We start from the raw sequence: 13,193 nt of genomic DNA, 5'->3' as shown, positions 1-13,193 counted from the left end.
TCCCTCAATTAGACTTATGAGGGTCAGCCCTGAACTTTACAAGAAATTTACAGCTCCTGCAGCTGATCAGGAGGGTTTTTCTCTTTGGCTATCCAGTATGAATCATCAGAGTAATTACTGACTGAGCAGCTGCCCTGTATCCTCAAATATCAGGAGATGTGTGTGAGTTGTCACCTATAGCACAGTCTGTGTATTCTTTATTTGCTTTAGGAGTAGTAATGTGAATTTACATGTAGTAATTCCTATCCTGAGCACTGGGGATTATGTCTTATTAAAATGGAATAGCTTCTGTGCTTCAGCATTCCTGTGTGCTTACAGACTTGTTCACTTTACTCAGGGACTGAATGTCCACTACAGAATTTTGTCACTACAGAATTTTTAGCAGTGCAACCAAAGGATAACCAGAACAGAACCCTTCTGTCCCTTCCCAGAAGTTCTCCATTGCAACCTGAGATACACAATCACAGGGATGCTTTAGATTTAACCAGTCACTTCTACATTTACTAGAAACAATTACTTAGTTATACAAATTGCCACATGCTCTTGTTTGGGTAATTAAAAAAACATTAATCAATAAACTCATAAGAAGTTTAAAACATTTCACCTTTCTGAAAAACAACATAGGCACCTCTGTAATCGCTTGAAGAGATATGCAAGAGTGCCCCAACAGACAGATGGCATTATCATTCAATCAGCAGACTCATTGTTACTTCCTCTATTATTATAGCAGATGTCCACAATTTGTAATACTCAGTGCAAGAATATTTGATTGTTCATTACCAGAAAGAGAATTTGAGATTAGAGAAATCAGTCATAACTCTGCCTTTGCTATTCCATTGTTTATAAACCCTGTGACATCTTCAAAGGAAATGGAGATGACAGAAACCCATGTCAAAGATTTAACTTTTTCTGTTGAAAAGCATCACTTCAGAATCACTGAATTCTCTGAGTTTGAAAAGAGATTTTAAATGTGCAAATGTGCTTAAAGCAGGGTGAATAATGGAGGCTTATTCTAAAAAAAAAACCAAAACAAAGCACAAGTTGAGCTCAACATTGGGTACCAACTCATTGAAGAGGCAGAATCTATACAGTAAAATTAAAAGATTTGTTTTTCTTTTTTTATAAATAATTTTGGAATTGGCTTCCTTTTGTTTATGGTTAAAGTTCCTGCTGATGATTGCATAGTAATTATAACTTCTATCTATAGTAATCAGGGTGACCAAAAACTATTTAATGAAAGCAGGATCCAAGTGGATCCAAGTGAGCTGGCAACAGAATTTGACTTTAAATTTTTCTCACATCATCTGACTCCTGTAAAACTTTGAGACAAAACACAAAGGTGTTGCTCAGTTGGGCAACAAGCCACTGAGAAAGATTTGTTCAGGTTTGGTGTTTTTACTGGAGTGAACCTCTCAAAGGCCAGTGCTCACCGAGGAGCAATTTGTGGATATTTTTTTTAAGCATAATACTCACAGGCAGTCTCTTAACTCTGCTTTTCAATACTATCAGAAAGGAAGACAACCCCTCCTTATTTTCAGTCTGCTGACATCTACCCATATGTCATTAGTAAAAGCTATGCATAATTCAGTGTACACAGAAGTTTCTGAGTTTGCTGGGAGTATCAAACACAATATAATACTGCCACAGCTCACAGAGGGGCAGGACACAGAAGGCCAGGGATTATGAAACAGCTGGATTTCCAAAGCCCTCCCTTCTTCCCCTCATGTTATACAAATTCTGCAGTATGGTAGAAGTCAAGAACTCCAGGGACATGGTGGGAACAGACTGCCTCTGTAAGAGGGAAGTGAATGTGTGTGCCTCTGTGTGCATGGAGCAGCAGGAGCAGGCAGTAATTTTGGCAAAGGACTTGACAGCATCCGTTTTCAGAAAAGAATGAGGAAGGTGGTTTTCCTGAACTAGTTTGAGTATTTGATTAACAAACATGTAGCTCTGCTGGACTGTAATCATGGCAGCTGGGAAACCAGGCTCTTCAGATGGTTTCTGCCCTGTGGGTATGAGAGGGGATTTTGTTCTTTCAAATGCAGAAGCTCTTTCAATGCAAAGCCTTTTCTAATTTGTGGACAACAGACAACAATTTATTCTACAAAGACAAAATATTCACCATGAATGATCCCTTCCCAAATGATATGCCTGAAATCCTAAACCATTATCACAGAAGCATCCTCAGCACCTCTTAAGTTCCATTTCTTTTCACAAGGAACAGAATGTCAATGCCATTGACTCCTAACTCTAGGGGAAACTAAAAGCAGTGGGGTAGTCTTGCAGTGGAAAAGAAGTTAAGCAAATGAGTCAGTCCATCACTATAAAGGAAAAGTAACATATAGTAAATTCCACTATTAAGATGGCATGGACAAATCAAAAAGAATTCAACATTGATTAGAAAGTTCATCAGTATTTAGACAATATCTAATATTACACCTACTGGATGATCCCTCTGTCTTTTACAGAATAAAATTAAATCAATACCTGGAGATGCTGTCATGAGATGCTGCTGAATCTAAACTATCCATTCTTTCAGATGCTTGCAAACCAGAAGCTTGACTGGGATTTTTATCAATTTCATCTAGTCCTGACTCCTCAGAAAGTTTCATCATATGGTTCTGGTAATACAAATGGATGCTCTCCCGTGTTGGAACATTTCCCTGTGGAAGAGAGCAGAGGTAGACACACATGGCCAGGGGCAGGTGTATTCTTTGAGGAAGCAGTTTCTTCTGTCATTTGGAAAGTAACAGATTAAGGACTGTGCAAACACTTTCCCAGTAAATAGCAAACTACAACCTTTTCCTAGAGCAAGTCAGATTTTGACTTAATCTACTATGGCCCAAAGTGTTGGGTTTTCAAGCAAAACTGGAGCAACCCATATGGTTTCAGGCAATATTTAGCCACCACAACTCTGCTGGGTGGACTGCAGATCCTTCAGCATGGGAATGAGGAGAGGACTGCATCCACGACTCAATGTGCACTCCAGCAACTTTTGATGGATCTCTTTTAGATAGCTTTGCTGACTCTAGGAACAAGTATTGGTGGCCAGTAGCAGAAATTTTAAACAGAAAAAAAGCCCAGATCTAGATTTTAATTAGTGTCCCAAAATCAAAATTTATTCATGAATTATGGACACAGATGGAAATCCATGAAAAAAACACTGAAGACCTTTACTCTTTCTCTGAAGCAAGTATATGGAAGGACAGTTTTATTAACTGTCAGACCAGATCTGGGCACACACTCAAGTCTTTCTGGCTGTGATATTGTAATTAGAATTCTAAAGGTGTATTATAAGAATAAAACTGAGAATTTTCTGTTCCTAGGCAGAAATATGTCCAAATCATTCCACTAGTGATTCCACAATACTTTTTCTAACTTATAATGAAGCCTTATGCAAGGACCTTTTCTACCTCACATAATAAAAGCAGTCTAAAATATTGCCTGTATTTCCTTTACTAATTTCAATAGTTTCTAGTACTTCAACTTGACCCTCTACAGTGTCCAAAACTACAAGACTGAAAATACTCAAAATCTGATGTTTTGTGAAAAAAAAAAATTAAAAAATCTTAAGAACAAAATTTGACTCTCAGGTTTTTAATTAGGTATGTTTGTGTACAAGCTGTGTTGCTTCTTCAGTGGTAAATGTTGGTGCCATTATGACATCTTGAGTCTGAAACGACGGCACAAGTTACATTCTAGCTCCACTGCAGGCTTGGCATAAAGGATAAGAGTTGTATCATGTACTCCCATTTAGGAGATCTAAATACATTTCTGGTTACATTAACAACAATAATCCCTGCTAACAACAGGTTTTGCTAATATACAACTAGCTTGTGGAGGATCACATAGCTCCATTCTCACTGAAGAAATGTATGCCTGTATGTTGTCAGTCATTTCCAGAGCAAGTTGACCTACAAGAAGAGTGAAATCCGCAGACTGAGATAGTTTTTGAGCTGTTAAAAATGCCAACCTTTCCCTACCCTTCTTGAATCTATTCTGTCCCTTCAGAACCACACTATACTACAGAAGTGTGTCAGCCAAAACCATACATCAACCTGTCAAAGAATTATTTTTCCCTTAATTTGTTATGTGTCTAGGTAATAAATCAAATCATTTATTCTTTAAGGATTTATAAGCCACCAAGCTGTAAAGAAAGTCCAAACTTATTTTTAAAATGCAAGTGTATGTGAGATTTTCATAATTTTCCTCCTCACTGCTGTGATCTGAAGAGACAGCCTTTCATTTTTCACCAAGCTGGAAATGGTATTAGCAGAGCAGAAAGGCTGAAGGCATTACCTTCTTAATCTCCCTGGTGAGCATGCAGCGCTCGATCCTGAGCACAGTGGAGATATCGATGTGCTCTCTGGAGATGGAGTTAAGCCAAGCTGTGAAACTGTCCAGCGTTGCCAGGAAAAGGACCCAAGTAAACTTCAAGATATTAAATATCCTCTTGATGATGTTATCTAAGGGAGAGCAAAAGCAACAGGGAATTATTGAGCACAAGTATTTTTATTGTAATTTTGCCTGGAGTTAGATTAATTTTTCTTTTATTGTCTAATAATGGTAATCCAGGCTGTGAAACCCTGTCACACTAAGGAATCTCTGAAGATGGCTGGAGGCCTTTTGGCTGTCTGGACCATTTTCCTGACTGTATGCCTAGGCTTATCATCTGGAATCCCTATTCCACGCTCTAAGTCCTTGGTCCTGCAACTGTTAGTCAAATAAACAGGTCCTGATTTTAGAGGGACACTGTGTGCACAGATCAGGGAAATTAAACACAAGGATTTGGACATCTCCTGAGAGTGTTAAACATCACCATGTCCTGTGATCTGAACAAGTGCTCGATCAGTGTGTTGAGCTGAACCTCTTCAGGGTCTAATTACTTGTGTTTCTCTCTGCACAAACTTTACCTTTTGTGCTTGAACCTTTCTAAGCTGAATTTTAAAGTCTAAACTGCCTAAATAGTCTTTGAATCTGACCTCACATCACTTTGAATCACACTTCTCTGTATTTACTGTTTTCAAAGCCTCTGTTTATCTAAGTACGCTGCACTGTGCCATCAATGATCTCAGATCAACAAGCATAAATAGGACAACTAATAATTTATAAAACTTTATTCTTGCACCATTTTGGCAAAAGAGTACACTTTACCATGAATAAGGCTTATGGATATATACCAACAATAGTAGCTTTATTTTGCTCAGCACATGTGTCTCAAGTTAATTTCTCATTTCAGTAGTTCATTTGGCATTAATAATGGTATTTCTCAGCCAAAAAGCAGCACTTCCACCTTATTTTTTATCCACTCACAAACATAAACACCACAGTAGAGTTCTCATATAATATTGCAAGTGTTCAAGGCCAGGCTGCATGGGGCTCTGAACAATATGGTCTAGCAGAAGGTGCCCCTGCCCATGGCAGGAGGGTTGGATTTAAGATCCCTTTCAACACAAGCCATTCTATGATTCCATAAATCCATGAAACACTGAAAAAATTATTTTCAATAGTCAGTTCCAGAGCTAGTTGTCCCTGCTAGGTTCTAAAGCCCAGAGCTCTGGGTGTAAAGACAAAATTTCGATTAAGCAGCCTAAGAAATAGTAGAAAACTGTCAATAATCTGCCACGCATGATTCTCTCAACCACATCACTTCTTAGCTGTACCACAAGATGGCATGCAAAATTCTGCAGAATGAGTGCACAGCTCCTTACAAGTACTGAAAAAGGAAAGCTATAATAAAGAAAAAGATTTATCTGTACAGGCAGAGTTGTTGCATGCACATTTATGTGGAGAGAAACTATGGGAAAAATTAATTAGTGGTACTTTCCTGTAAAGTGGGTGCTGAAGTAGCAGTGTCTCCCATTTACCTGAGCACTGCCATGGAGCTGTCTGCTAGCACTGAGCAAAAGAGAATTTAGCACCCTCCACTTGGTTATATAATTATTTCAATAATATTATACCCTTTTTTTCAGGCCTTTTCTATGTAATTTAGATTTGGAGATTTTTTTTTTTAATTTTATTCATTCAATGTGCAAGTCTTGAAGTTGAGGAAATCCTGCCATTAAAAACTAAATGTAAAGCTGCTTCTACTTCAAGGACCAGCCATTTGAATTCCAGACAATATTATGAGTAGCTGAAAAGAGAACAGCATACATACACAAAAATCTATAGCATATATTATTTTTTAACCCACACTCTTCCTCTCCAATATGGAACTTCTGCTATTGGCTTCAGGAGAAGTCACTGCTCTCAGGTAAATTTTTTTTTTAATTGACCACCACTGGCCTGGCATAGTCTCATCATGGTGCCAAGTACTTCCAGTCCAATCTGAAAGGTTCTTTTTCTCCCTAGGATGGAGGTGACTTATTATACATTTTTAATGACACTGTAGCTGTTCTGGCACCTTTGCTGTTCTTCAAAGTTTTTTTAAAAATAATCTTTTGAGGATCAATTGCATCTAAGCATCTTCAAAAAGGGAAACAATTACTTTGTGCAGCGAAAGCTTCTCTCTGCCTGAGAGTGTGAGATAGGATTCAATCTAAGGTCACTAATGATACTAATAATTAAATAATGATTTATTACCAATTACTGGATAATTTTTCTGGTAGTTTTCTTTAACAAATTTTACCTAGGAACAGCCAAAATATTTCAACAAAAATATAAACTTAAAATGTATTATTTCCAATATAAATTAATTATAAACCTCTATCTTTTCCCCCTAACTCCTGTGTAGCACCAACACTACATCCCTAGAGAAGCATTTGTGTGATTTACTTCAGTGTTTTCAGACAGATAACTGCATTGCCAGTAAGTAACAAATAAAAAAACCACCATCCTCCCACTCTCCCTCCCCATTCTCATAGCAGTGCAGCCCATTTATTTGAGACCAGTGCTCTTGAGAGATAGAAATTATATCTCCCACATCCTTTTGGCCTCTTCCCTCTGTAAGTCAGGGACACAATTCTAACTGGAACTGTGGGAAACAATTTTATATAGAGAAGAAAAGTAGCTCTTGATGATAAAGTCTCACTGAAGGTAAGCCATGGTGAAGATTTACTTAAGAGGAGAGTCTGTTTTCTTCTTTTACTCTAGTTAGAAATAAAGAGCCAAGCTTGGATTTATGATCTATTAAATTTCTTTGTAGGAAAAATCTGAATGTGGGCAAGATCTTGAAATCTGCTGGCATTTCTTCTGCTGGATAGAACTACTCAAAGTCTGATTTTGAATGAGAACGTGTAAGATCAGGAACATGTAATGTTTTTAGAGGTGATTACTGTGCCTTGCTGAATGGATAAGTACCAAAAAAAGCATTATACTAACCTTGCTAAAACACACTCAAAATCAATGGAGATTTTAACACAGGGCTGTGTGCAGTCAGGTCTAGGACCTTAGCTTAAGTTGCTCTGTAAGTAAAATACACAGCAGGAATCAAGTCTGAGCTGGCAGGTGTATTTGCTTAAGTATTTAGAGAAGATGCAGTAGTTTTTGGTCCCCAATTAGAATTTCCTATGCTCAAGGCTTGTACATCTTGCCCTAGACAATGTGATAGTAGTTAGGAAGCTCTTCCTGCATCAGTCAGAGTGGATCACTGCAATGCTGTCTCTGTGACAGACCACTGGTCACAATTACACTGTAACAGCACAGAACCCTTCATTTTGCCTTTATACCTGGTCCATCAGATTTCTTCTTGACAGGTTCCTCCTCGCTGTCCTCACAGTCTGCATCATTGCCACCTCCTGCAAGCAAGGAGCAAACCAGTGAGTGTTACACCTGCAGAAGTGCTGGTGTAAATGCCATTCCAGCTAGAGAATGCCACAGTTACCAAGCAAGAGAGACTGGTTCCTCACCTACCACCACAACAGAAAGCACATTTCCATTTCCAAAGCACTCAAGGGAAGGGACAACCCTGTCAGTGAAGGTGTTCAAGGATCACCATCCCTCTCTTGTAATTTGCAGTGGTGTTTTCTTACTAGATAGGCTGCTGAGTGAGATCCTCTGGTGGTGGAAACCCAAATACTTTCTCAATCACTCCTCAGGCACATTCAGCAGTCTCACCTTCTGCTGACTCACACTTGAGCTTATTTCTTCATCTCCTGCAAAGGGCAACCTGAGCACTGCTCTGATCTTTTTCTGCCTCTGGCCCACCAAACCTGAGGGAATTGAGTGGGACCTTCAGGCTGACCTGAAACAGCAGAGTTGTTTTGACAACACCACATGCATTTATTGAGGCCTGTAGCTGAAGAGTATTGCAGAATCACAGGCAAAAATGAAGGTCAAACTTTAGAAGATCCTCTTGTCTAATGCCCAATAATTGCAGCTACAGTTTCAGTGGCAGAAGCCCAATTATAAATTCCTTCTTTTTGATAGGTAAAAATGCCAAACAGAGGAAATGTCCAGCTGATTAAGCCTGTATGGGTCCTTCTTTTCCCCACCCATACTGACCAGAAAAGCTTTTGAATTTCTATTTCCTAGCTTAAAAATGGAGAAAAATATATATAAACCATTTATAAATGGATGTTTTCTTCAGGGGCATGAATGATTTTACACTGCTGCTAAAACCAAATCAACATTTGTATGTTTTCCTTTTGCTATCTACTGAATTTACGGGTTTGTGGATATTTGGGTTCCTCAGTGACTGCAACATGGAAAGTGAAAAACGTTTCTGTATATTCTTCTTCGTGTATCAACTCAAGCTTCTTTAGAGAACAATATAGGAAATGTGGCCAAAATAAATAATATATGTCTATTTAATGGAAATTTTTTTTACAGCTCCACTTGAACTACAGGTATTTGGGAACTCCTTAATGAAATAGTTCTTCAGCACCTTTCCCTGGGAATGCACATGACTTGACCATTGAAAAGAGTGACTTTGGTGAACTCTAGCCAGGACAGAAAGATAAACTTTTTTATGATATGAGGAAGTGAAAGGGTCATGTCCTTGCTCTGTCAATCACTTTGTTTGTACTCCTATATTCTGGAGATAGGCTGTTAAGTTCCAGGTTATGTGCTTTATTAAGTTATGTCTTTACAATTCACTATTGCAAGTACTCCCACAAATGCTTTCACATAGCTGATGTTTTCTGCAATGTGTTGAATCTTCCTACTCATCAAAAGATCTGGGCATTTCTTGCAACTCCATGGAAATTACATATATCCCACCTTCCCCTGTATCTCCCTAAAAGTGTGCCATGCAGAACAGAAGGACATGGCTGTGCCTGACCTTGTCATGGGCTGGTAAAGGAAAATAACACCAGCCAAAGTCAACTCATTTTTTGAGTTCTTAGCCAGCACTGAGAGCACTTCTCCTCTAAACCTCATCTGCCTTTCACTACCAGGAACAACAGGCAACAGTCAATATTGTATTTTTTAAAATGGAAAAGGTTACCTACCATCCCCAGATCCTTTTCGCCTTCTCTTCTCTTTCCCAAAACTTTTCTTCTCTTTGCGCCTCTGTCGTAGAGCTGTTTTAGGGTCAGTTATCCAGGCTTGATAAACAAACTGGAAGGAAAAAACTCATTTATATCAAGGTTCCTCATGTTCTGAGAGCAAGCCATAGAATAAGCCACAAGCAAGACTATACAGTTTGAGTAAATGCATTCAGACCTGTGGGGGCAAGGAAATATTTTTAATCCCAAATCAAACACCTTCCCTGCAAATGTGCTGAGTTTTCATGTGCTATTTTTGTAAGTGTAAAGCCAAATGTGGAAATACTTGTGGGTGACCCAAGCTGCATTAGAACCCACAAAAATGTATGCTCTGAACTTTGGGAATTAATACCTTTTTGTGCATATCGGCTACTTTGTCTGAATCTCTCAATTCTGTACCTCTATCACATTACAGACAAGATGCAGAGCAAAGAAAACTTTTAGATAAAGTGCTGCAATCCACTAATTAAAACATCAAAAGATATAGAGATATCCTTGTACAGATGTACAGGTAACTGTATTTTTCATAGCTTAGGTATTTTTTCCTCCTCTGTATGTCCCAGTGGAATGTTCATGGATTTGTTATCCATACACGGTCCCAAAACTGGCCCTCAGGAATTGCTCAGATTGCTTCCTGATTTTAACAATGGTGTTTCAGGTAAGTCACTTATTGATCCCTCTGCTACTGTTTTTCCAGTTGTAAAATGAAGACAGTAATACTTACCTATCTATCCAAGGTATTTTATGGGACAAAATCCTGCTCACAGCACTCACTCAGATCAACAGTCTGTTGACCCGTATAACTGCATGAAGCATTGGAATTGGGCCAAAATATTTATAAATTATACAGCAGTGTGTGTAAAAAAAAAAAAAACAAAACCCAAAAGTAGGGAAAAAGGTGTTCTTTTGCTCATTTAATGGTTTTCATTGAAAAATGGTAATTATCTTCAATTGTCTTCTATTTCTAAGCAACACAGGCCACTGGCAGAGACAGAGCAGGGAAGCACACAGATGCAGGCAAGAGGTTGAAAAGTCACAGTAACAAAACAGCTCTATCTAATTCACAGCACAAACATGCAGATGATGGCAACAACACACATATATCTCAGTGAAGCTGGAATTGCCTCTCATAGGACAGAATGGTAAAATTTCTACTTAATTTTCCTTATAATTTTAGAATTTTCCTATGCAAATCACTTTGGAACATTTAAAGGATTATTTTAAAACTGTTAAACTGATGTTAATTTAAAAGGGAAAAATACTTTGTTTTGTTTTGTGAATGCATACCGCCATGGAGAGGTATACATTCACATGTTCAGAAGAAGATCCTCTTCCAAATCTCTCAAAGTCTGTACTTTTAATTTTGTATGTCTGAGTTGTTCCAAACAAGCACCACATGAGAAAATGTGTGGGATCAGAGGCTCTGATTTCCCTTTGCTTTGTAACAGGTGCTTTCTAATGAAGGTGATCTGGGGAAATGGTGATACTTAAATGAGTTAACACCACATTACTTTACTGAAGTCAGAAACTGCCAACATCTTCTATTGTCATTTAACTGTGAAAGTGTACACTAGCCACAATTATAGTGTGAATAAAGAAATTAGAGCTAAAAGGTAGACTTGGAAGGGGGTAGAAAATTAGGATTAAGAAAAGGAATTTGATTTATAAGTTTAATGTAACTACCTATGCTAAGCAGGGGATATTTTAAGAGCATACTGGTTGCATACTAGTCTAGATTTCTACCACTGCAAAAAAAATTCCAATTTCATATCTTTTAGACTTTGGAGCTGGTACTCTCAATCTGTAACATCCACTCCTTACAAAAGTCATGTTACCTATGGAGTGAAAAATAATACACAGTGCCACAGTTAGGAAATGCTAAGTGTATTGAAGCAGGGCAAGAAAGAAGATGCATAAATGTTTTTTGTGATGATAAAGGCCAGAAGAGTAGAAAACTGAAAAGGGGTTTGCAGCAGAATGTGTGTTTAACAAACGTTTCACCAGCTTTCTGAGATCAATTACCACAGTATTCATAAGATACATGCAACTTGATGTGACCATCTTGTAAATCAGTATCAAAAGAAAATGAGAATTTGGGTCTGCATTTTTTCTCTGGGGTTGTGCGTAAAAAAAGGATAAACCACTTTTCTTGTGATTTGACCTCACCAAAGTTATGGAATGCATTGCATTTACTAGGAATGAGACTTCAGCTGTCATCATTTTTCTTATTAATTCATATAAGAGGAAAAATGCAGATGAGGACAGAGGTATATATACACTACATCAGGAACTGTGGGGTGGGTCACACACTGAGCATTTGCAAAATGTCAAGTACCTTTGCTGCTTTGATTAAATACTGAAGAATAGTTTTGGGTAGTTTAATGATAGACTTTGGCAAGGCTAAAATGGCTGAAGCAAATTTTCCAATAGCTCTCTATAAAGAAGGACAAAGCAAGAGTAGTTAGTAGAAAAGCAGAAAATATTAATAAATAGGATGTCTAATTACTGTATCTAGAATACTAAGAACAAATTTACATTCATAAACGTCAATATGAGAAAAAGATAATTTATGTTGTTCACATTAAAATTTCAATGATATGACTCTTAACTGAATGCATTCTCTAATATTTAAAATCTCCAAGTTAACCATCGAAAGGGCTACTGCACACAATTTACACTGAAAGAAAGATCCTACATTCAAATAATTTTTTAACAGAATCTACAACAAAGTTCACTTGGCTAGTATTTTTACTAAGACCTTGTGCATGATGATGGAAGGCAAAGAAAGTATGATGACCATAGGATGAACAAACTTTCCATGAAGAAAATAAATTTTCTGGTTTTTACAATTCTCTGCTTATATAAAGCCATCCAGAAAGTTTATATTGCACATACTGCAGAACAGGCCACCTATCCAGAACATCTGACCAAATTTTGAAATAATGAACAGATCCTCCATCCCCAAACTAATAGTTTCAGGACTGAAATGAACAAGAAACCCAAATCACAGCATAAATGAAACAATCTTGTTAACTTCTGACCTCAAGTTTAGACCTCTTTAGCTCAGTGCTTGGCACCAGCACATCTGTACAAAATGCTGTCACCAATGTTTTTATAAATGAGAAGAAACGAATGCAAACTTTCCTCTATACCAGCATGAAAACCAGAAAGAAAAATGACCCAGAAAGTCATGAGCCATTTCTGTGGCCCAAGGTAAGTTAAATGCAAAATATATTTAAAAAAACAGTGCAACACTAGAAAACAAAACTTACTTATCACATCATTTTGATCTAGATTTGTTTTGCCTTTATTAAGGTCAGATTTTTGTTTTCATGTCATTGCCATGTAGTTTAATCAATGTAGCCAACTGGCAATGTCAGTACAGAAATCAAAGGCACATTTTATTAACGAGTTAAATAAAACTTGTCTTTCTCTAATTCAGTAATGTTGTCTGGGAAGCTTTGTTTGAAAGATTTTGGCTCAGGGAATGGAAAAGCATGAGGCAGCTTCTTGCTCTTGCTTGGGTTGAATGTTCTGCATTGCGCCGATTCCGCAGCGATGTGAGGCTGCATCTGGATGGAAATACTCAGCTGGAAAAAACTGCTTCTTTGATTAAGCTTTTGAAGCTACAGACCTGACAAATTTCTGCAGCATTTCAAAAAAGTTCTTCAACCAGTGAAACTTTAATCTTATAAAAGCAAAAGCAAGTCTAGATGTAGGAGTAGTTCACTAACTTCTTCACCCACGTTTTTCATTTAAGCCATCCAG

At 37.7% G+C, this 13,193-nt stretch overlaps 1 protein-coding gene across 12 annotated transcripts in view; it reads right to left on the bottom strand.

The window, feature by feature from the left end:
- PIEZO2 (piezo type mechanosensitive ion channel component 2) overlaps window positions 1-13,193 on the bottom strand; it is a 286,911-nt gene that overhangs the window by 27,302 nt on the left and 246,416 nt on the right. For 9 of the 12 annotated variants that reach the window (XM_074548447.1, XM_074548409.1, XM_074548364.1 and 6 more), the window contains 5 exons: window positions 11,761-11,859; window positions 9,390-9,498; window positions 7,668-7,736; window positions 4,300-4,466; window positions 2,488-2,663 (listed from right to left, as the gene is read on the bottom strand). In XM_074548447.1, the coding sequence (XP_074404548.1) occupies window positions 2,488-2,663; window positions 4,300-4,466; window positions 7,668-7,736; window positions 9,390-9,498; window positions 11,761-11,859 (620 nt within the window). The remainder of the gene's footprint in view (window positions 1-2,487; window positions 2,664-4,299; window positions 4,467-7,667; window positions 7,737-9,389; window positions 9,499-11,760; window positions 11,860-13,193) is intronic. The other 3 variants (XM_074548434.1, XM_074548437.1, XM_074548441.1) reach the window with 1 other exon arrangement.

The sequence above is a fragment of the Zonotrichia albicollis genome, chromosome 1, assembly GCF_047830755.1.
Source record: "Zonotrichia albicollis isolate bZonAlb1 chromosome 1, bZonAlb1.hap1, whole genome shotgun sequence".
NCBI lineage: Eukaryota > Metazoa > Chordata > Aves > Passeriformes > Passerellidae > Zonotrichia > Zonotrichia albicollis.
This window is presented reverse-complemented; position numbering and strand designations above follow the sequence as displayed.